Source organism: Aquarana catesbeiana, linkage group LG11 (genome assembly GCF_042186555.1).
Source record: "Aquarana catesbeiana isolate 2022-GZ linkage group LG11, ASM4218655v1, whole genome shotgun sequence".
Classification (NCBI taxonomy): Eukaryota; Metazoa; Chordata; class Amphibia; order Anura; family Ranidae; genus Aquarana; species Aquarana catesbeiana.
In genome coordinates, this window is record NC_133334.1 from 70,322,746 (window position 1) to 70,348,426 (window position 25,681).

General features: G+C 45.1%; 1 protein-coding gene across 4 annotated transcripts in view; it reads right to left on the reverse strand.

The window, feature by feature from the left end:
- The window catches only part of BBOX1 (gamma-butyrobetaine hydroxylase 1), a 198,349-nt gene that overhangs the window by 11,360 nt on the left and 161,308 nt on the right, over positions 1-25,681 (reverse strand). For all 4 annotated transcript variants that reach the window (XM_073604546.1, XM_073604543.1, XM_073604545.1 and 1 more), the window contains exon 6: positions 3,262-3,458. In XM_073604546.1, coding sequence (XP_073460647.1) covers positions 3,262-3,458 — 197 coding nt within the window. The remainder of the gene's footprint in view (positions 1-3,261; positions 3,459-25,681) is intronic.

The window sequence follows — 25,681 nt, forward strand, 5'->3', positions numbered from 1 at the left end:
ATGGGGGATCAGGGGGAGCGGGGGCCGGTCCTTTCATAACATGGTACACCCTGAATATGGGTGTTACAAATTATGTGTAGCAAGGTCCAGGGCCTCCTCTAGTCTAAGAGAACCTTTAGAGCCAAGAACTGCTGACATCCTTTTATATAAGGTGGGTTGCAAGGCATAGTGGGTGTGGTATAAGGTATATTAATTGGGCGCCAGACACTTCTTGAATGCAAAGAGATTTTATTTCTATTAACAGAACTTTGGGAAAGAGGGTTAGGGCCAGGATGCCCTTAGGTAGTCGCAATGTTAATTGTCAGACTCTGAGACTTGTACAGGTAAACAGCCATGCAGGGAAAGGCATCCAGCAAGACACCACATCTGCATGTGTAGGAGTGCTGTCTCCTATGGCAACAGTCTTAGAACAGTTTCTTTCACAACGTGTAACAGTTCCGTCACTTCCACTACAATCACTTCTCGTGGTTCTTCAGCCCACTGAGCTCCCAGTCTCTCTCACTAGACTAGATGATTCACTGCCACTGAATCTCGTGAGCGCTTCCAATCTTCACTGTAGTATCTTCCTCAAGCAAGCGTCACCTCGCTTCTCTGCTGGTTCCCTCGCTTGGCATTTCAGATACTCATCAAGCTTCTCTCCACTGGCCTGCTTGGTCTCTGGCTTGACACACAAGGCTGCTCTGGAAGCGTCACCTCCACTGGCTGGGTCCCTGGCTTGATACCCGCTGAAGTTCACGATTCTTCACCGTCCCCCGTTAGTGAGAATTCTGCTCCGATACTTGCTTCAGCTACTCACTGTGGTCCCTGGTAATAAGGTGGTTGGACCCTTAGTGGCGACAGCTTCCCCTCTACCTCCGACCACGACAGGATCTCCAGCCAGCAGAACCGTCACTTCTGGTTGGACTGCAAACCGCAATCCCAACCCTGCGCTGCTCTCTTGCTTCTGGATAGGCCCTCAGACAGCCTAGCAGCCAGATGTGCCTAGAACAGGCCCAAACTCTGGCCTAACAGTTCTAGCAAATCAACACACATCCACCCAGACAGCCGTCCAGGTGGCACAGTCTCCCAATCACCTGACTCCACCCAAATATATAGGCTCTCCCAGCAGGCCAAGGGATTTAAGAAAACCTCTGCCCATTGGCTGAGATACCCCATATACTCCTAATCTGTCCTTGCTTTGCCCTTGTCTTATCTAATGTCACCAGGTACCTGGCCACCTAGCAGCAGAAGAGAGAAGTGCAGCAATTACAGACTTAGGGTGAACTCAATGGATCCCTAACAATAAGCCAAGATAACTACACCTGGCAGGTAAATTTAGGAGCCTCCCTGCCTAAACGTCAGCGTGCTACTTCTGAAAGGTGAACTTTTCCTTTAAGCTGGCCATACTCTGATCAGATTTTGATCAGTTTGTAGCTATCCCTCCTCAACAGAAGTAAATTGTTTGATCAACTTCTGTAGAGGGAACATATTGGAAAACTTTGCTCGGCTGCAGCCACTGAGCAGTGTATTCTGTGCGTTCTGTTGTCAGAATACAATGTACCAGCAGGCGGGATTCCTACATCCACTTTGTTAAGCAGTGTTGATTGTTGATTCGACTACTACCCAGATAGCAAGCTACCAGCTGCAAGTTTAAAGATGACTTGCTAAGCTATTGCTAGACTTGCCAGGCACAATTGCAGCAAGTCTTGCATGACTCCAGATCAACTTTCTTTGCAAACATTACGCAAGTCTGCTGCAAGTTCTGTTTCAGTTATATTGTGCAATTTTTACTTTTCATTAGCCTTATCAATCTCACCATTCTTATTCATGTTTTCATTTTCTCTTCCGTTGCTTACACATATATACCCTGTTTCCCCGAAAATAAGACCTAGCGTGAGTGTCAGTGATGGCTGCAATATAAGCCCTACCCCCCAAATAAGCCCTACCCTGTTTCCCCGAAAATAAGCCCTACCCTGAAAATAAGACCTACAAGGACTTTAACTAGGGATAATTTGAGGGGTAGGGCTTATATTGCAGCCATCACCGACAATCACGCTAGGTCTTATTTTCGGGGAAACAGGGTACAATATTTTCACAGGAATCTTCTATTCCCAGCACTTGTTATTCATTGACAGGTGTACACACTCCCCACAGCCAGATCTCAGCTGGTCTAGATCTTGGCATTATTACACAGTCACATGATTCACAACAGAAAGTATAAATGTGGTCTCATTCTCATTATTGTTAGCTATGAGTAAGCACTTTGCATAAGTGCAAAACGCGTTAGCTGATTGCCTGTACTTTTTTGCCACGGTGTCCTGTATACTGTATGCTCCTGATTTTATAATAAACATTTTTTGGACAATATCTTCCAGGTGTGCGGCTGTCCGGATTTTCTCATCTGCCTTCAACATGATTCAGCATTAGCCAGCACCTGGGGCTCTTTACTCTCGGAGACAACCCTTCAATTTACACCTGGTGTGGATCTATACTGGTGCGGTGAAAACTCTCTTGCTATATTGTGCAATAGCCATCCCACCACAGAGTTCACTGTGGCTAAATTTTCATGCTGTAGACTTGCAGAGCTCTTGATGTAGACTCACCACTACAACTTTGCTCTTGCTAGAGACTTGCCACACAAATGTTTTTCAAATTGTAAAAGTGTCAACTAGAACTTGTGCTTCAATTGCTCTGCAAGTGTACAACTTGGCAGTGAAAATGTGCAGCAAGTTAACAGACTTACAATTCAACACTGCCACAAATTTGTGGCAAGTTATCCTTGCCATCTGGGTATGGAGGGGGCATGGTAGGCTGTTGGAGTTCAGACCACTGCACTCTTTTGAGAGCAGCAGTCTGACTCTCCAGAATGCTGCCAACATAGTTCAGCTTAGTACATTCAAACATGCATATAAAAGTAGAGAAAAGTAAAAAAAATAATGCCACATTCTTTACTTTTCATGCAGCCTGACTGCATAAAAAGTAAAACGAGCGTTTTTGCTTAAAATAAAACTGAAGTTCTGAAAAGCAGGGTGACTGTGGTGTGTAGTAGGGCTTTGCAAATCTCACAACTGGATGGATAAAAATACATAACATTTATCAGGTAAAATAGTTCATATATACAGTATGTATAGCATCTGTGTATTTAGCTGTTTGAATTGAGTTCAATTAAATGATATGCTATATCATTTCTGTCCAGCGAGAGGCAGTATTTTCCTTTCTCTCAGCGTATCTTCTGATTGATTACAAACTACCTCTAAAAAGACTAGGTCTGAATGAGCTTACTCGATTATCCGTTGTTTGGACTGAAGGGAAAAATCACAGTAATCAATTCCAGTGTCTGTAAAGTCGATCTGCGTAGACGTGAGGATTCTGAATGCGTCTGGATTCTGCTCTTTCAGTTTGTTGCAGACATGGAACCCATCTACCACTTCACTCTCACCTCCAGTTTCTGATTGTTTCAAACAGTGAAGAAACTGTACCTGGGAATTGGAAAATGTCACAGTGAATTCATAGGACACACGCAAACTACTTTACATGGTTCTCACGTGTTGTTTTACATTATAATACTGACATCACCCATGATATAATCAATTCATACAGCAACAATTAAAGGGGAACTATGGTGCTGATAACCTGAATGTACAAGAAATTTTGTAGAACCCCTTTCATCTGAGGCTCCGTTATAGAGATTTCCCCTTTCTTCCTGTCCCAGTGACCACGGTTTCATCAAACTATAAGTGAGGGAAAATCTACAACAACACAGTCAGAACTATTTTTTTCTACTTTTCTATTTAGTAGTGCAAGGAGAGGTTATAACTCGAGTCAGCTTTTAATTGATGCAATATTAATATTAATAATAATAATGATAGATATTGTGTCAAACGCCACAGCAATTCACCAGATGATCAGGAACTTCAGAGCCCATTCACTTTTGTGTGCTGCAACAATGCACAGTAAAAAAGAAACTAATTTTGACTTCACTCAGCCACATCCACGTATATGAGAAAGAGTTACTGGCTTAATGTATTCAAGCACTACTTATCTAGACCGGACTTTATAGGCTCAATATGGGAGACTACACAAAGAAATTGTGTAAAATATAATATATTTATTCAAAAAAATTGTAAAATACATGGATAAAACATAGGCATGAACTGCCTACACCAGATCCAGGTGTTGAGAAAATCAAAGTCGTATGCCCTACCATATGGATTCACCGCATGGATACACTACATCCTTAATGGCCACCGGCTAATGCTTGGTTCCCTAATATTGGCCTAAGAGAATATCCTGTACCATATAAGTGAGATTGCGAGATATATTGAATACTCATTTATTTCTTTTGGCTTCATAAGTATCTATGTAGATTACTAGCTGGGGTTATTCTCTCTTCTGTACTCCTATGGTTTCTTTTTCCAGTTTACTTTTGGGGATATTTATACAAATTACTTTGTTGTGACCCATGCCTATTCATAACTGTGTATCTCTATCTTAGAGCTCTAGTAAGTATGCTGCCCAAAAAAATTGTATTACTGTCTGGCTACTTTCATATATTACTTAATGGCCTTATCATGCCTTTTAGATCTCTTTGCTGGTGAGCGCCCCTTGATCCTCCACAATGATGTGAGTACTATATATATTTTGTTACATTATTGTTATACATTTTATGTTTTGTTATTGATTTTTGTATATTTTCTTATACATAATGCTGCTTACTATTATATGGGGTCCTGAGGAAGAACTGGCAAAACGTTGACCTGACTACCGTAAATATACAGATCCTTACATGCACTATTCTATTTGGCTGTATATACAATTTAGCTATCATATCCGTTATTTATAGTAGGGCATACGACCTTGATTTTGTCAACACCTAGATCTTGTGGAGGCAGTTCATGCCTATGTTTTAGCCATGTATTTTATAATTTTTTAAAATAAATATATTATATTTTATATCATTTCTTTGTGTGGTCTCCTATATTGAGCCTATAAAGTCCAGTATATAGGCAGTGCTTGAATACATTCATGCACAGTAAAACACACACAATACAGCACATTCTTACAATGCACCTGTGCAGCATATTGTGGTGCCATTTATTGTGAATGACACCCCCATATAATGTACACTAGAGTACAACATGCTACAACATATGACAACATATTTCTTTAAAAATTGCTTTGCATCCAAACCCGTTGCTTGACTCTTGCCGAATGTCTTCTGTCAGTACCCACTGCTACAATAAAGCAAGAGGGCAGGATCTCCAGGTGACATAATTGACTACTAATGAGATTCACCCGGCATTCGGGATGAGTAACTGGTTGTTAGGACCCTGCCAACTCCCTAACAGCCAGGAGGAAAATGTCCTATTTAGCAGTGATGATAGTACATGCACATTGAACGTTGGGCCATCTGTCCTAGATACCTTTCCTCCTGGCAGCAGCATTTTGACAGGCCGCTTTGATCTGCGGCTGCAGGTTACAGCGCTCCCCTCCAGGTTCCCGCCTCCTCCTCTTGCTGTGTGTCACATGGCTGGGTCTGTGTGTGTTGTCAGTGGCGCTGTAACAAGGTCCCGCCCCCCTAGACCGGCTTGTGTGATAGTAGATGGAACACTGATTGAATCAGTGTCCTGCCTATCACACAAGCCGATCTAGGGGCTGTACCTTGTCACAGCACCGCCAAACACATACCCAGCTCTGTAGCACACAGCTGTGTGTGTGATCCAGGGCAGGCTATGGCGAGTCTGCATTCATGGACACAATGAGACCGCATTGATGGGCACAGTGAGGCTGCGATTATGGGCACAGTGAGGCTGCGATTATGGGCACAGTGAGGCTGCAATTATGGACACAGTGAGGCTGCAATTATGGACACAGTGAGGCTGCGATTATGGGCGCAGTGAGGCTGCATTGATGGGCACAGTGAGGCTGCAATTATGGGCACAGTGAGACTGCATTGATGGGCACAGTGAGGCTGTGATTATGGGCACAGTGAGGCTGCATTGATGGGTACAGTGAGGCTGTGATTATGGGCACAGTGAGGCTGCGTTTATGAGCACAGTGAGGCTGCATTGATAGGCACAGTGAGGCTGCGATTATGGGCACAGTGAGGCTGCGATTATGGGCACAGTGAGGCTGCGATTATGGGAACAGTGAGGCTGCATTGATGGGCACAGTGAGGCTGCGATTATGGGCACAGTGGGGTAGGGGCCATTCCTCTTCCTGACACGACCGTTCTTTTCATTTTCTTTTCAGTGGCTGCAGATGTGCAGGGCCGGACTGGCCTACTGGGTTACCGGGAAATTTCCCTGTCCTGGGGCCGCTTTGATCTGTGGCTGCAGGCTACAGCGCTCCCCTCCAGGCTCCTCTTCTTTGTCACACACAGCAGGAGAGCTGTGTGTCACGGACAGGGCTGGTGCAAGGATTTTTGACACTCTAGGCGACATCTCATTTTGCCGCCCCCCCTCCTTGGCTCTACCCCTGACTCCACCTCTTTGCCCTGACCATGTATACCCCACCTTTTTAATGAAGTGCCCATCAAATACAGCCTCACCAGCACCCATCAAATGCAGCCTCACCAGCACCCATCAATGCAGCCTCACCAGCACCCATCAAATGCAGCCTCACCAGCACCCATTAATGCAGCCTCACCAGCACCCATTAATGCAGCCTCACCAGCGCCCATTAAAGCAGCCTCACCAGCACCCATTAATGCAGCCTCACCAGCGCCCATCAATGCAGCCTCACCAGCGCTCATCAATGCAACCTCACCAGCACCCATCAATGCAGCCTCACCAGCGCCCATCAATTTAGCCTCACCAGCGCCCATCAAATTAGCCCACCAGTGCCCATCAATGCAGCTTAACCAGCGCCCATCAATGCAGCCTACCAGTGCCCATCAATGAATGTTTTCTTGCTTCTATTCGTTCGGGAGCCAGGACACAGTCCTCCGCCGCCGCTGCGCCTCTGACACTATGTGCGCAGGGAGCGACGGCTGCCTGCTGATGCTGATACTTAGTTGCTTGCTGCAGGGAGAAGAGAGTAGGAACACCAGTGGTCGGGCGCCCCTAGGCAGCAGTGCGCCCTAGGCGACTGCCTAGTTTGCCTAGTGGTAGCACCGGTCCTGGTCACGGAACTGGGTCTGTGTGTGTTGTCGGCGGTACTGTAACAAGGTCCTGCCCCCCTAGACCGGCTTGTGTGATAGTAGATGGAACGCTGATTGACATGTATCATAGGAGCTGTGAGACGGTCTAGCAGGTGGGACTTTGTTACAGTGGCCTCCCGAGAGATTCAAATCCAAGCTCCATGACAGTAGGAGATTGTTGCCACTCTGTGTGATCCAGGGACACTGGAAGGCTGCAATTGGTGGGCACTGGTAGGCTGCATTCGGTGGGCACTGGTAGGCTGCATTTGGTGGGCACTGTTAGGCTGCATTTGATGGGCACTGGTAGGCTGCATTCGATGGGCACTGGTAGGCTGCATTTGGTGGGTACTGGTAGGCTGCATTTGATGGGCACTGGTAGGCTGCATTTGGTGGGCACTGGTAGGCTGCATTTGGTGGGTACTGGTAGGCTGCATTTGATGGGCACTGGTAGGCTGCATTTGGTGGGTACTGGTAGGCTGCATTTGGTGGATACTGGTAGGCTGCATTTGATGGGCACTGAAAAGGGTGCATTTGATGGGCACTGGTAGGCTGCATTTGGTGGGCACTAGTAGGCTGCATTCGGTGGGCACTGGTAGACTGCAATTGATGGGCACCGATGAGGCTGCATTTGATGCATTGATTTCTTGCATCATTTCCGCAGTTTCTGACCATCTCTTGTATCATGTCCGCAGACACTGATCATCTCCTGCACTATGTCTGCAGTCTCTGGCCGCCTACTGTACTATGTCTGCAGTGTCTGACTGTCTCCTGTACCATGTCTGCAGTCTCTGACCGTCTCCTGTACTATGTCTGCAGTCTCTGCAAAGAACTCTGCTTCTCTTCCTGTGTTTTGTTTATTGTTAAGAGATCGTGTGAAGACTCCTTAGGGGAGCATCTCTGTTTGAGCCATAGAAACATTTGTAAAGGGGAGGGGTTAGTAAGATGACCACGCCCATGTTGGGGTGGCAGAAATATTTCTGCACCCAGGCGCCTGTGACCCTAGGATCGGCCCTGCCTCAGGGTGTAGGTTACCAGGCATGGTGTGTGATGTACAAGGTAGAAGGATGGGCGCCAGTCACTTTTATGCCTAAACAAAGAGAAATTTATTTCTCACAACAGGAAAAATGTGGGAGGGGCACAGGACACCCTTAGTCAAAAAAAGTAACGATCAGCAGATAGGCAGACTCCTTAGACAAAAAAGGTGAGAAAAGGCAGAGAACAGTACAGGAAAAGAGCCTTTAAGCTGAACCAGCACATCTGTACTTTGTAGAATAAGCTGTATCCTATGGTAACTGAACTTTACTCACAGCATCATACATAATTCTCTTGGATGAGTTCTCAATTGAAGCTCTCCCAGCCACCTCATGGGTCCATGGGTCTATGAAGAGTCACCTCTGGTACTTCTATAGAACTCCATCTCTTTCAGCATCATTTCCAGGTATTGAGCACAGACGTAGCAGCCAGGTGAGCTCCTGGATAGGCCTCAGGCTTCAGGCCTATTAGCCAGGAGCTGTTTCTCACACACCCACCCAGACAGCCACTTGGGTGGAGAAGACCTAGATCACATGACTCTCTCCAAATAAATACCCTTTCCCAAATTGCATTAGCGGCCAGTCTGGTTGGCTGAGAAAAAGTATGTTTATCTATAACCTGAATTCACTATAGCTCATCATACTAATGTCAAAGGCAACAGTGCCACCTACTGACAAAAGGGAGAAGCCATAGTTAAAAAAGGATTAGGAGAAAACCCATTTGATAAAAAAACAAACTACACATTAACCAGGCTAGCTACCACCCAGCATAGCTAAATTTACCCGTAACCCTGTTTTAGGAAGAGGGTGCTACACCTCCATTGGTGAATGTTAACTCTCATGGTCAACTGTTACATAGTTACATAGTAGGTGAGTTTGAAAAAAGACAGAAGTCCATCAAGTCCAACCTATGTGTGTGTTTATATGTCAGCATTACATTGTATATCCCTGTATGTTGTGGTCGTTCAGGTGCTTATCTAATAGTTTCTTGAAACTATCAATTCCCCCCACTGAGACCACCGCCTGTGGAAGGGAATTCCACATCCTTGCCGCTCTTACAGTAAAGAACCCTCTACGTAGTTTAAGGTTAAACATTTTTTTCTAATTTTAATGAGTGGCCACGAGTCTTGTTAAACTCCTTTCTGCGAAAAAGTTTTTTGCCGTATTGTGGGGTCACCAGTACGGTATTTGTATATTGAAATCATATCCCCTCTCAAGCGTATCTTCTCCAGAGAGAATAAGTTCAGTGCTCACAACCTTTCCTCATAACTAATATCCTCCAGACCCTTTATTAGCTTTGTTGCCTTTCTTTGTACTCGCTCCATTTCCAGTACATCCTACCTGAGGACTGGTGCCCAGAACTGGACAGCATACTCTAGGTGCGGCCGAACCAGAGTCTTGTAGAGCGGGAGAATTATCATTTTATCTCTGGAGTTGATCCCCCTTTTAATGCATGCCAATATTGTGTTTGCTTTGTTAGCAGCAGCTTGGCATTGCATGCCATTGCTGAGCCTGTCATCTACTAAGACCCCCAGGTCCTTTTCCATCCTAGATTCCCCCAGAGGTTCTCCCCCCAGTGTATAGATTGAATTCATATTTTTGCCACCCAAATGCATTATTTTACATTTTTCTACATTGAACCTCATTTGCCATGTAGTTGCCCACCCCATTAATTTGATTAACTGTTCTTATAGCAATGTTTCTCCTAGGACCAAATGTTTGGGAATGTTACATTCACCCAGCGAAAGACAAAGCCAGTAAACTATTACACACATACTACAAACATTATGGGTATTATTCAGTACACTTGCATGACTGTTGAGACATTTGCAAAGCCAATTTTTTTATAAACAGACACCATACTGTGCGTTACGGCATGTTCCTGTATTGAGGGGACAAGAGAGGGGGCTGGGTAGATTTTTTTTTTTTTTTACAGTTTATGAATTTGTCCTTTTTTTCACTTGAAGGTATATTTGGGAAGTGTTAAAACCTCTGTTAGGTCTTTATTACTGTATGCATCACCTGTACTTTTCTGTTATAATTACCACATAGGAAGTGACAATGGTCAACTGGAGAAACAATATTTTTTACTTTTTGCTATAATAAATATCCCTCAAAAATATATAAATAAACAATTTTTTTCCTCAGTTTAGGCCGATGTGTATTCTTCTACATATTTTTGGTAAAAAAATTGCAATAAGCGTATATTGATTGGTTTGCGCAAAAGTTATAGCGCCTACAAAATAGGGGATAGTTTTATGGAATTTTTATTATTATTATTTTTTTTTAATAGTAATGGCGGCGATCTGCAACTTTTATCGTGACTGTGACATTATGGCGGACACATCGGACACTTTTGACACTATTTTGGGACCATTGTCATTTATACAGCAATCAGTGCTATAAAAATGCACTGATTACTGTGTAAATGACACTGGCATGGAAGGGGTTAAACACTAGGGGGCGATCAAGGGGTTAAGTGTGTCCTAGGGAGTGATTCTAACTGTGGGGGGGATGGGCTACAACTCACATGACAGCGATCACTGCTCCCGATGACAGGGAGCAGTGATCTCTGTCATGTCACAAGGCAGAACGGGGAAATGCCTTGTTTACACAGGCACCTCCCCGCTCTGCGGCTCCATGACATGATCACCGGGAGACCGGCGGACACCGAGTCCGCGGGTCCCGCGGGCACAGTCACGCTGTACGTGGTGGGCGCATGTGCCCGCTAACCCCGCCAATTAAAGGGGACGTACAGGTAAGTCCATTTTCCCCCCGCTGCCATTGTGCCGACGTATATTGGCGTGCAGTGGTCGGCAAGTGGTTAAAGATGAAGCAGGGGGAAAAAGATTAACACAGCCTCATCCCAGAGTTAAAAGTGTATTTATGTAGACAAGAGGAATATACCTTTACCCTTCTACAAATTGGTATGCTTATACTCTGGGTTGATTTTTGGGTAGCACTTGTGGAAAAGCGCTTGTTAATTTATTCATAATAAAATCATTATAATTTCGTGTAATATAGGACTGATGTTCATGTTCTTTACCTTCTGCATGAAACATTTTTTTTTTATGTAAAAGTAATTTTAATGAGAATTTTTCCTTAAAATAAGGTCTTATATAAATTCGTTGTATATAAAATATTTAGTAGGCATCTGAAGAGTTCCTTCTTTTAATCTTTATTTTGTAGATGCAAAGTCGATATTCTAGGAGGCATTACTATTGCCATTTCATAGAGCAATATGTAAACAGATACAGTGCCAGAACTCTGCGCATGCACAAGATTTGGTATTGCATCATTGGAGGTCCAGCTGAAGCAGCAGAAAGAGATAACTGGCTCCCAGTGAAAAAGAAAGATGGTGGTGCGGGACAGAATGCGTAGCAGGGCATTGGTGCAAAGAAGAGGGCAATGTTGGTGGCGCATGCGTGACTTCCGCGGGATCGGCTGCATGTCTGAGTAGCTCCACACTACTCACTTCGTTTAGCCTGCTTCCTGCTTGGCAAATTTTTTCTCAAATACCCCCAGAACCCCTAGGATCAAGTTGTGAATGTCTCTAAAGAAAACAAAAGACCAAGGGGACCATGCAGAAGTCTCTCACTAACTACTTGCTGCGGACATTGGAGAGATTCAGCATGTCACAAGATGGCGACGGCAGCCCTGCCTCTCCCTCATCACAGCTTCTCACAGGACTCCTCCGTTCCTCCACAGGACAGTGAGTACACATCTCCTCTCACAAAAGAGGACCTAGACAAAAGCCTAGAATCTATTTACAGCAAAATAGCTGCTAAATTCCAAACAGAACTGCATAAGAGCACAAATACCCTGACACAGAAGATTGCTGCTTTAGGGGCCCGTACTGACCTCTTGGAGACAAAACTTGATGAACTCAGTATAGCCCACAATGATCTCTCCAGGGAACATGAATCCCTTTGCAGCATTGGTCACCCAATTGCAATCTCAAGTCGAAGAGCTCGACAATCGCAATCGCAGAAACAACCTTAGGATCAGGGGTATCCCTAAATCTAACACTGATCTGATCCCTGCCATGCATAAATTGTTCCATTCCCTCTTACCGGATCATGAAACTTTTTTACTTGTGATCGCATACACTGGGCTCTACGTCCTATGTCTCCCACTATCTCCCCAGCAACTGTGGACAGACAGTGTAAAATGAAGGAGGTCACTACTGTGTTGGCTTCTGCACATATTCGTTACAGATGGGGTTTTCCCTTCAAGCTTACCATCCCTCATAATGGAACAACATACGTGGCTACTACACTTTTGGAATGTCAAGAAATCTTAGTTAAACTGGGCTTTATGGAAGCAGAGGCCTTTCCCGATCCACCTTCCCTACCGCGTCCAGCTCCTATCTGGCACACACCTTCTCCGAGACATGAGAGGAGGCGCACCAGACATGAAATTGGCTAAAATTTCAGTTGATTGCCTGCCTGCTGCTTATTATTTGCACTAAGATTTGCCATATTCCCTTTGCTAACACTATATCTAAACTGTTTTAATCTTATGTTTCCTGGTGACAGAGCACCACCTAATTTACTCCCTGCAAACTACTACAGATTGTGGACTATATCCTTTATTGTTTCCTAGAGCTGCAAGTAAACAGAATGAACAGATTCTATGATCTCTCCTTCACGGACGGCACCAGGACACTTGAGTATTCCCCTACATTGCCACCTAAAGACTTATTGATGCTGCACCACCCCCTTTTTGTTTTTAAGGTTTGGCAAGGCCCTCATCAACTGGTTGGTAATGGAGCCATACTTGGATGCCTTCCACTCTTTCCAAAGAGGTTTTTATTAGATCCACATGCATGGAGACAGGCTGCAATATTTTGCTGTCTGTCTCCATGAAAATGGTCTCTTGACATGCATGCACATTGCAGATATTTCAGGCTCAGTAGGCTACTTTGGCGGAGGTCGATGCTGTGCCACCCCATTCCACTCATATCTTGACTTCTTGTGAAACTCTAGATTTGACTCCTGGAGTTAGGGGCTCGTACGCCCCTTACATAGTAAGTTTTTATGTTTCAGGTTAATGCTATTTGCATCCAGACCCTAAAATGTACCAGCACAAAACTAGAATGCTGGATTTTTTTTTCTCTTGTTTTACTGTTTATGTTTTTGTTCATGGTTTTTAAGTTACTGAAGCATATCAGACAAGGCTTAAATTGTTGTGGTCATAGCACTGTTGGCTATATATGGTATTCCCTGGTGTTCACTGCCCTTGTGGAGGAGAATTTTTACAATTGACTGCCTTTCCTACTATATTTCTCAGATGAACCTAGCAGGATTTCATCTTATCAATGGTAATTACATGCATTACGTATAACATGCAAGGCTTTAATTCTCCCCACAAGCGTAAGAAAGCCTTTACAAGTTATAAAAGGTTGTGCGTACAAATTATATTACTACAAGAGACTCATTTTGCCTCCAATGATCATCCTACTTACTTTCACAGAACATATAAACGGCTTTTTATACGTTGTACCCATCGAAATGTAGAGGGATAGCTATATTATTACATAATGCAATCCTCTTTAAGGTACAACACGTTTCAGGGACCCGGACAGCAGATTTCTTATAATCAAGGGTCTGGGGGCAGGGTGAGAACTCACAATTGCAAATGTGTATGCTCCCAATGTAGCACAGGCTACCTTTTTTGCAGCCTTTTTTAAAACCCTTGAAATATACTCTTTAGCGCATACCGGTATGTTTATAGGCGGTGACTTTAACCTTGTGGCCCACCCCCAGATAGACAGGAGCACTGCCTCTCTCTTCTCTAAAACATTCCCCAAATCACTGACTAGAACACTACAGTCATTACAATTAACAGATGCTTGGCGTTCGAATAACACCAGAGCTAAGGTCTACACATCTTATTTCAACCCCCACGACTCTTTTTCCAGGTTGGACTACGTTTTTTGTACCCCCATTATTCTAGCTAACTGCACCAATTCTGAAATCCATCTATGCCCATGGTCTTATCATAGCATTGTAACCCTTTCTACTATTCTAATTGGTTTGTCATACACTCCATACACTTGGCGTTTAAATGATTCTCTGCTTAAAGATCCCATTATCCGTCAAGAGTTTTCTACCGCTATTCAAGAGTATTTTACTTTAAACACCAGACATATCCCCTGGTACTCTGTGGGTGGCTCACAAGGCAGTTTTACATCTCATCAGTATTGCATCAAAATAAGGAGCGCTGGCAACAAATTTATATGTTAACCATAGAATTAGGTAAGTTACACAGACTACAAATTGGAAACCAAACATTATCTAATAGAAAACTAATGGCTCAGAAACAGTTGGAGTTAAATACCCGGTTATCAGTAGGAGTAGAAAAATCCCTCCGATGGTCGAAAGCCAATTTTCTCCTACATAGTAATCTCGGCGTCATCCATGTTCGCTTGTAAACGTAACCATACCTTGCATCCCCCCATCTATATAAACTCTGCAATGCCACGGGTGATAAAGTATCACCCTATGGAAGTCCTTAACATTTTTGAAAACTTTTATTCAACTCTACTTGCCCATCCCCCCCACAGGCATCATTCAATTGGCTAACCTCCCTTCCTCTTCCTTCCCTGTCACCTTCCCAATTAGAATCTCTCAACGCACCCTTTACAGAGGAAGAAATACTTGGAGTAATCAAATCCTTAAAGCGTTTGGTCGCTCCCGGCCCAGATGGGTTTACTGTCAGTTACTATTAACACTATGCTCCTATTTTAACCCCACGCGTAACCACAATGTTTAACAGAATTCTTAACGGTGATCATTTCCCAAGTGAAATGACCTTGGCCAATATGTCCCTATTACCAAAACCCCTTAAAGACCATTCACTCCCACAAAACTACAGGCCGATATCGGTCATTAACAATGATCTCAAAATTTTTAGTTGTGCTTTGGCTGATAGACTGGCTATTATTATAGAAATTATGACCGCCTCTGATTAATCAGGATTCACTCTGAATAGATTCATCACGGATAATATTTGTCTGACTATGAATGTTCTCCAAGACGCTAACCTCCATGCAAAACAGGTCCTACTATTGAGTCTTGACATTAACAAGGCTTTTGATAGCGTACTCTGGCCTTATTTGTTTTTGGTACTACAAAGTATAGGCTTTAAAGATTAATTTTTGACTGGTGTACAAGCTCTTTACCACCTTCCAAAAACTAGAATCAAATTACCAGGTTGCAACTCAGACTTTTTCACACTGGGCAGAGGTACCCGACAGGGATATCCCCTGTCACCTTTATTATTCGCCCTAGCTCTAGAACCCTTAGCAATAGCTATTAACCCTTTCATGACTAATTCCGCGTACACACGTTCAGAAATTCCACCAGCAAAACTCCGATGAGAGCTTTTTGTCAGAAAATGCGACCGTGTGTATGCTCCATCGGTCTTTTGCTGGCGGAATTCCAGCCAACAAAAGATTGTGGGCATGTTCTCAAATTTTCAGTCGGGAAAGGTTCCTATCCGAAAATGCGATCGTCTGTACAAATTCGACGCATGCTCGGAAACATTGAACTTCATTTTCTCGGCTCATCGTAGTGTTGTACGTCACCGCGTTCTTGACGGTCGAAAGTTCAGAGAACTTTTGTGTGACCGTGTGTACGCAAGGCAAGCTTGAGCAGAATTCCGTCAGAAAAACCATCCAAGAAAATCTGCTTGTGTGTACGGGGCATTAGCCTATTTCTGACATTTGGTGTTTACAAGTTAAAATCTGTATTTTTTGCTAGAAAATTACTTAGAACCCCCAAACATTATGCATATTTTTTTTTAGCAGAGAATCTAGAGAATAAAATGGAGATTGTTGCAATATTTTTTGTCACACGGTATTTGTGCAGCGGTCTTTTAAATGCAACTTTTTGGGGAGAAAGACACTTTCATGAATTTAAAAAAAAACAAAACAGTAAAGTTAGCCCATTTTTTTTGTATAATGTGAAAGATGATGTTACGCCGAGTAAATAGATACCAAACATGTCACACTTTTAAATTGCGCACACTTGTGGAATGGCGACAAACTACGGTACCTAAAAATCCCCATAGGTGACATTTTAAAAAGAAATAATGGTTACCAGGTTAGAGTTACAGAGGAGGTCTCGTGCTAGAATTATTGCTCTCGCTCTGACGATCGCGGTGATACCTCACATGTGTGATTTGAACACCGTTTACATATGCGGGCGCGAAAAAAAAAAATTTCATTTCATTTATTTTTGTTTTCTTACATTGTGTTTTAAAAAAAAAAAAATTTTAATCACTTTTATTTCTGTCACAAGGAATGTAAACATACCTTGTGACAGTAATAGGTGGTGACAGATACTCTTTATATGGAGGGATCTGGGGTCTAAAAGTCCCCCGATCCTTCCTTTGCACTTCAAAGTATTCAGATCGCTGAAAACAGCGATTCTGAATACTGTATATGTCTGTCTCTAGCCGCCGGAAGTGGCAGATCGAGGATCGGGTCTCCCGGGGGGGGAAGGGAGGCCCAGTAAGAGCAGCAAGAGGGGGGGACGTCCCCTCCTGCTCCTCCGGGATAACAACCGAGTGGCTTTTAGCCACATCGGTTGTTATCCCTGGAAAGCCGACCGCCCGCTCTAAAAAACAGTACCGGGATGATGCCTGCAGCTGCGAGCATCATCCCGGTATAACCCTCTAAAAGCCGAGGCTGCATATCTGCGTACGCTCGGTGGGAGGGGGATAAACAACACCCAGATATACCTGGATACCCCATTGAATCTTCTCAATTTAAACTCTGCATGTATGCAAATGACGTTATGCTCTTTTTGACTCATCCCCAAATCTCTACCCAATTTATTCTCTATATTATCTAAATTCACCTCTATCTCTGGGCTTTCAGTCAATATTACTAAATCTACAGCTCTCTCAAATAATATACCCACTGTTCAGTGTGAGGCACTCCGAGGATCCTTTCCTTTCCAATGGTCGGTTGACAAAATTCCTTATCTCGGCATATACATCACACCATGGTTATCTTTTATTTTAGCTGCAAACTATCCACCATGTGTATCCCGTCTCCGGAGTTTACTTAAAGTCTGGAGTTCCTATTGAATTTCATTCTTAGGGAGAGTCGCGGCTGTCGAAATGAATCTGTTACCTAAACTTTTATATCTGTTTAGAGCCCTTCCCATCACTATCCCAAAAACTTTTATTGACAATCTACAAAAGATGTTAATAGATTTATCTGGCAAGACAAAAGACCTAGATTCTCTAGACAAGTTTTATATAAATCTCAGTCTACTGGTGGCCTAGGATTACCTAATCTATGGTTATACTTTCTAGCAGCCCACTTTTCTCAGATTGCCCAATGGAATATCCCAAACTCAAAGGTCCCTTGCGTGAAATTCGAATCCAACTCCATTCGCCCATATATTTTATGGTCACCCTCTAACTCTAACCGCAAACTTACCTCCCTTAATTCTATTGTAACTCAATCTTTAATCCTCTGGAATCGCTATAAAAATAAACTTAGTCTGATCTCATCTGTACCACAAGGTTCATCCTTCCTAGGAGAACCATCATTTACCCCAGCTTTTGACTGCCCGGAGAGATTCTCATGGCAGACTAATTCCCTTGTCACCTTATTAGATCTCAAATAGGTGGTGCATTTGCCACTTTTGATCTCTTACGTTCACAGAAGCAAATCCCGCTTCGGGAACATTATCACTATGTGCAGATAAGGCACTTTTATATCTCGCATTATAGCCTTTACCCATCCTCCCAACCAACATCCTTTGAACAGCTTTGCCATGACTCTCCCAGAGGTAAAAGCCTCATTTCAGACCTCTATAAAGCTGCATTAGTTCCTATTTCTCTAGTGAGCTTCCTTATAGGAACAAGTGGGAAACTGACTGTGATGTATAGGGATGAGCCGAACACCCCACGGTTCGGTTCGCACCAGAACCTGCGAACGGACCGAAAGTTCGCACGAACGTTAGAACCCCATTGACGTCTATGGGACTCGAACGTTCGAAATCAAAAGTGCTCATTTTAAAGGCTAATTTGCATGGTATTGTCCTAAAAAGGGTTTGGGGACCCGGGTCCTACCCCAGGGGACATGTATCAATGCAAAAAAAACTTTTAAAAACGGCCGTTTTTTCGGGAGCAGTGATTTTAATGATGCTTAAAGTAAAAAAAAAAAAAGTGAAATATTCCTTTAAATATCGTACCTGGGGGGTGTCTATAGTATGCCTGTAAAGTGGCGCGTGTTTCCCATGTTTAGAACAGTCCCTGCACCAAATGTCATTTTTAAAGGAAAAAATCTCATTTAAAACTGCTTGCGGGTTTAATGTAATGTCGGGTCCTGGCAATATGGATGAAAATCAGTGAGACAAACGGTACCCCATAGTCCATTACCAGGCCCTTTGGGTCTTGTATGGATATTAAGGGGAACCCCGCACCCAAATTAAAATAAGGAAAGGTGTGGGGCCACCAGGCCCTATATACTCTGAACAGCAGTATACAGGCGGTGCAAACAAGACAGGGACTGTAGGTTTGTTGTTAAGTAGAATCTGTTTGTCATTTTGAACGGGTACATTTTTAACGTGTTTAGCTCCAGCCAAAATATCTTTTTTAAGCTTTTTGGAAAACATAGGGAAGGGTTATCACCCCTGTGACATTTGTTTTGCTGTCTTTCCTACTCTTTAGAAGATTTCACCTCACTTTTTGTCCCAATGACAAATGTTTTTTGAGAATTTGGGGTTTTTTGTGGAACAAGGATTGGAAAGCATCAGTGGAAAGAGAAATGTTTTTCCCATATTAACTCTTACAGGAGAGAATTTCCCTTCCTAGGGGTAGATTTCATCTCACTTCCTGTTGTCTCCTTCCGTTTGCAAGTAGGAGTCATTTGTAAGTTAGATGTTTGAAAGTAGGGGCCTGCCCTATATACTCAGCAGAAATTTGGGCCTTAGGTGTTGTTGTGGCCACAACAACGTAAGCCCTCACAGGGCCCTGCTGTGAAATATTAGATCAAGAATTGTAATTACATGCCCCTGTTGAACAGGGGCAGAAAAACTGGGCCTTTGGTGGTGGTGGTGGTGATGCTGGTGCCACAACGCTGTAAGTCCTTACTCGCTCTTGGTGGGTGCAGAAATGGGCCCTGCTGTGAAATATTAGATCAAGAATTGTAATTACATGCCCCTGTTGAACAGGGGCAGAAAAATTGGGCCTGTGGTAGTGGTGGTGGTGGTGCTGGTGCCACAACACTGCAACCCCTCACAGAAACTTTAGTTGGAATGCAGGAACGAGCCCTGCTGCAAAGTATTGCATCAAAAATTGTAATTACACGCCCCTGTTAAACAGGGGCAGAAAAATTGGGCCTTAGGCACTGGTGCTGGTGCCACAACACTGCAACCCCTCACAGACACTCTAGTTGGAATGCAGGAACGAGCCCTGCTGCAAAGTATTGCATCAAAAATTGTAATTACACGCCCCTGTCAAACAGGGGCAGAAAAATTGTGCCTTAGGCACTGGTGGTGGCGCCCAGAACCAAAAATGTTCTTACAAGCTATCAGCGTGATGATTGAGGAGGAAGAGGATAATTACTCAGGGATAGTCACTCAGCATCAGCATAGGCAGTCTTTGAAGGGATCTGAGATTTCAAAAAAAATTATTCGGTTACATCAGCATCAGGTGCTTGGTAGCTGGTGGTGATCCAAGACTGATTCATTTTTATGAAGGTCAGTCGATCGACCGAGTCGGTGGACAGACGCACCCTGTGATCGGTTACCACGCCTCCAGCAGCACTGAATGTGCGTTCCGAAAGAACGCTGGATGCAGGACAGGCCAGTAGCTCAATTGCATACTGTGCAAGCTCTGGCCAGTGATCCATCCTCAAGACCCAGTAACCCAGAGGATTTTCGGTGGGAAAGGTGTCCAAGTCTGATCTTGCCCCTAGGTATTCCTGCACCATGTAAAACAGACGCTGGCGATGGTTGCTGGAACCGATCATACCTTGGGGCTGCGGACCAAAAAATTGTCTGAACGCATCGGTCAGACGGCCACCTTCTCCACCGCTCCTTCTTTGACTGACCGAAGCCTCAGCAACACGTTGTCCAGAAACAGGAGTTTGTAACCTCCCAGTCTCTGGGAACGCGTTGCACAGACCTTTCTGCAAGGCCTCCCGAAGATGTTTCATCCTCTGCTCCCTCTGCGATGGCAAGATAAGGTCCGCAACCTTACCCTTGTAACGTGGATCAAGGAGGGTTGCCAGCCAGTATTGGTCCTTCTCCTTGATACCACGAATACGAGGATCCTTACGCAGGCTTTGCAGGATCAGGGAGGCCATGCAGCGTAGGTTTGCTGAGGCATTCGGTCCGGAGTCCTCTGGGTCACTAAGGACGACATGGTCCGCAGCCACCTCCTCCCAGCCACGTACAAGTCCATGTGTTTCTTGGGACTGATCCCTTAAAGACTGCTGCTGATGCTGAGTGCCAGGCTCCACCTCCATACTGACACAATCTTCCTCCTCCTCCTCCTCCTCCTCCTCCTCTTCCTGTGTGATCGGGGGGCACGCAGGAACACTGTCTGGATAAAGGGGGCCTTGAGAGCTAAGGAAGTCGTCCTCTTCCTGCCTCTGTTCTGCCTCAAGTGCCCTGTCCATTATTCCACGCAGCGTGTGCTCCAACATGTGGACAAGGGGGACAGTGTCACTGATGCATGCACTGTCACTGCTCACCATCCTCGTGGCCTCAACAAATGGTGACAGGACTGTGCATGCATCCCTGATCATGGCCCACTGGCGTGGGGAAAAAAAACCAAGCTCCCCTGACCCTGTCCTGGTGCCATAGTCGCACAGGTACTCATTGATGGCCCTCTGCTGCGTGTGCAGCCGCTGCAGCATGGCCAACGTTGAGTTCCACCTGGTGGGCATGTCACAGATTAGGCGGTTCTTGGGCAGGTTAAACTCCTTTTGGAGGTCTGTCAGCCGAGCACTGGCATTATATGACCGGCGGAAATGCACACAGACTTTCCTGGCCTGCCTCAGGACATCCTGTAAGCCCGGGTACCTGCCCAAGAACCGCTGCACCACCAAGTTAAGGACGTGAGCCAAACAGGGCACATGGGTCATTTGTCCCTGTCGGAGGGCAGAGAGGAGGTTGGTGCCATTGTCGCAAACCACCATTCCTGCCTTAAGTTGGCGTGGCGTCAACCACCTCTGAACCTGCCCCTGCAGAGCTGACAGAACCTCTGCCCCAGTGTGGCTCCTGTCCCCCAAGCACACCAGCTCAAGCACCGCATGGCATCTTTTGGCCTGCGTACTTGCGTAGCCCCTTGAACGGCTACGGAGCACCGCTGGTTCCAAGGACAAAGCACAGGAAGAGGCCATGGAGGACGAAGAAGAGGAGGGGGTGGAGGAGAGAGGTGTGTCACAATCATTAGCATTTTGGAGGCGTGGTGGCGGAACAACCTCCAACACTACTGCACCTTCTCCTGCATCCTTCCCAGCTGCCAGCAGAGTCACCCAATGCGCCGTAAAACTTAGGTAACGTCCCTGTCCATGACTGCTGGACCATGAGTCAGCGGTAATATGCACCTTACTGCTGACCGCCCTGTCCAGCGAGGCATGGACATTGCCTTCCACATGCCGGTAGAGAGCCAGGATCGCCTTCCGTGAGAAAAAGTGGCGTTTGGGTACCTGCCACTGAGGAACCGCACATTCCACAAACTCACGGAAGGGGGCAGAGTCTACCAACTGAAAAGGCAGCAGTTGAAGTGCTAGCAATTTTGCCAAGCTAGCATTCAACCGCTGGGCATGTGGATGGCTGGGAGCAAACTTCTTTCGGCGGTGCAGCAGCTGGGGCAGGGAAATTTGCCTGGTACAATCTGACGTCGGTGTACCAAAAGCAGATTGCCCACAAGTACTTGGCTGTGACACACCTAATTCTACACCTTCATTCCTCTCAGTGCAGGTCTCAGAGAGGACTGAAGGTATAGTGGGGTTGGAAATCTCAGCTGATGAGGAGCAAGGAGAGGTCCTCTTTGTTCTTTGGTGTGGGTCTTTTAGATACGCTTGCCAACGAACTGCATGGCAGGTCAACATATGTCTGGTCAAGCATGTGGTACCCAAGCGGGAGATGTTTTGGCCACGCGAGATACGCTTGAGACATATGTTGCAAATAGCAGCGGTGCGATCTGATGCACTCGTCTCAAAAAAGGCCCACACCAAAGAACTTTTTGAATAACGCGCAGAGACTGCAGCTCCCTGCACATGTGGAGCTTTGGGGTGTGATGCAGTCAATGTGCTGCCCTTATGATGTGCCACCTCCTCCTCCTCCTCCTCTCTCCTATCAGGCACCCACGTTGAGTCAGTGACCTCATCATCCCCTCCCTCCTCATCACTGGAGCAAACCTGGCAGTATGCTGCAGCAGCGGGAGCATGACTGCCAGATTGCTGTCCTTCTTGGGCACCCCCTCTGTCCGTGCTCATGTTACTGCCTTCATCGAGCTCAGTATCATCATCAGAGCCTTCCAAACGCTGGGCATCCTCCTGGAGCATGTACCCAACACTGTGGTCAAACAGTTCAAGGGACTCCTCAGGAGGACATGGTGGGGCTAGGGAAGGAGTCACTGATGACATTGAGCTGAGGGAAGAGGCCGTTGCTTTGCCAGACAAAGTACCCTGGGCATGGGTGAGAGAGGATGAGGAGGATGAGGACGGCTTGGTCATCCACTCGACCAAGTCTTCCGCATGTTGCGGCTCAACACGGCCAGCTGCTGAAAAAAAGCCCAAGCGTGTCCCACGGCCACGTGCTGATGAGGATGCACCATCTCCACGACCAGCACTAGACACAGAGCCTGCTTGCCCTCTCTTATTGGCTTGTGACTGTCTGCCTCTCCTTCTTGGCCTTCCAGACATACTAATGGCCTGTAGCTGCACTAAGCTGGGATATGTATATATATATATATGTATATATGTACTGATACTGCAGCTAGCAAAATCAACTGCCTGCCTGTAGTATGAGAACACCACCAACCTTCTACAGGTAGCTTTAGCTGAACACTGTGAGGTGGACGCACCCCACTAACTTGTAGGTTTAGCTGAACACTGTGAGCAGGATGCACCCCACTAACTTGTAGGTTTAGCTGAACACTGTGAGGTGGACGCACCACACTAACTTGTAGGTTTAGCTGAACACTGTGAGCAGGACGCACTGCACTAACTTGTAGGTTTAGCTGAACACTGTGAGCAGGACGCACCCCACTAACTTGTAGGTTTAGCTGAACACTGTGAGCAGGACGCACTGCACTAACTGTAAATAGTCTAGCTGCCTGACTGTGGTACTAATAGGATCAAAAGAACACCAGCAATTTTCTTCAGGTAGCTGTATATACTGTAACAAGACAAGCCTGCCTGTCAGTAAGAAGATAACAGAAACGGATCTAGCTGAACACTGTGAGCAGGACGCACTGCACTAACTTGTAGGTTTAGCTGAACACTGTGAGGTGGACGCACCACACTAACTTGTAGGTTTAGCTGAACACTGTGAGCAGGACGCACCCCACTAACTTGTAGGTTTAGCTGAACACTGTGAGCAGGACGCACTGCACTAACTGTAAATAGTCTAGCTGCCTGACTGTGGTACTAATAGGATCAAAAGAACACCAGTAATTTTCTTCAGGTAGCTGTAAATACTGTAACAAGACAAGCCTGCTTGTCAGTAAGAAGATAACAGGAACGGATCTAGCTGAACACTGTGAGCAGGACGCACTGCACTAACTTTAAATAGTCTAGCTGCCTGACTGTGGTACTAATAGGATCAAAGGAACACCAGTAATTTTCTTCAGGTAGCTGTAAATACTGTAACAAGACAAGCCTGCCTGTCAGTAGGAAGATAACAAGAACGGATCTAGCTAAACTGAATACAGTGTATATATATATATGCAACACCTGGGATGCATATATATACACAATACACTGTAGGTGCAGCTAACTGACTGACTGTTCTGCCTAATCTATCTAACTCAAATCAAATGTCACTGTCTGTCTCTCTCTCTCTCTCTCAATGAACGCCGGAACACACACTACACAGGGCCGCCGTGCAGGCGGCCTTATATAGTGTGGGGCGTGTACTAAATCCCCTGAGCCATAATTGGCCAAAGCCTCCTTGGCTTTGGCCAATTACGGCTCTCTCTACTGACGGCGCTGTGATTGGCCAAGCATGCGGATCATAGTGCATGCTTGGCCAATCATCAGCCAGCAATGCACTGCGATGAAGTGAATTATGGGCCGTGACGCGCCACACGAATTTGGCGCGAACGGCCCATAACGTTCGCAATTCGACGAACGATCGAACAGACGATGTTCGAGTCGAACATGGGTTCGACTCGAACACGAAGCTCATCCCTAGTGATGTACAGTTTACTCTGGAAGATTGGGATATAATGCTGGATAACCTACGTAAATGTACAAAATCCCTAGCAGTCAGGGAAACTGCCTATAAGGTATTGACTAGATGGTATTATACCCCTTCCAGACTCCAAGTCATCTTTCCGGGATTCAGTTTTCGAGGATGTCCACTCTTGGGTACCTTCAAAGACATTTTTTTGGAGTGTGGGTTACTCTCTCTGATATGAAATAAAATAACTTCTATAGCGTCAGCGTTATCAGGTACATCCCTAAATTTCACAATCTCAATGTGTCTCAATGGAACACCTATTCTAGGTGTCCTTTGCAAGGAGGAAAGATTAATACACACTATTTGTGTATCGACCTTGTGGGCTATTGCTCTAAGCTGGAAGTCCCCAGCAGTACCCCTGTGTTCCATACTAGATAGGGTCGATGGTTTTATGCCGATGGAAAGGATTTTGTATACCCTACAGGATAAAATGCACCTGTTTGATCCTAAATTGGAAGCTTGGAAAACTCAGATATATTCTGCTATCTTAAATTGATATAGTACCAGTTTAAGTTGCCATGATCTGTAAGAACAATGCCCTCACGTATATCTCTCTGATTCTTTATGTACCTGAAATTTTTGACAGTTATTGATCCGTAGTTTCTAATGGCTCTTCTGAAATGTTCTTTGTTTTTGTATTCAAGATTATATTTGTGACATCTACTCTTTGTTGTAATTTGTCACAAGAATGTATATTTTAAATACTTTAATAAAAAAAAGTTTGTAAACAAAAAAAAGAAGAGGGCAATGTTGGATCCACCGGGCTTGTTATGGTATTACAGCACATTTGGAGCAGCAAATGTATGAGGGGAAAAGAATGTAAATCTCATTGGGAGAGTAAAGTTCCTCTTTATGCATCCCTGTCAGTGTGACAATTTGACCCCCCATCAGTACAGACACCCCCCCCCAGCATTACAGACCCCCCCTCAGTGCAGACACCCCCCACCTCAGTGCAGACACCCCCCACCTCAGTGCAGAACCCCCCAGCAGTACAGACACCCCCCACCTCAGTGCATGCCCCCCAGCAGTACAGACACCCATCTCAGTGCAGACACCCCCCACCTCAGTGCAGACCCCCCAGAAGT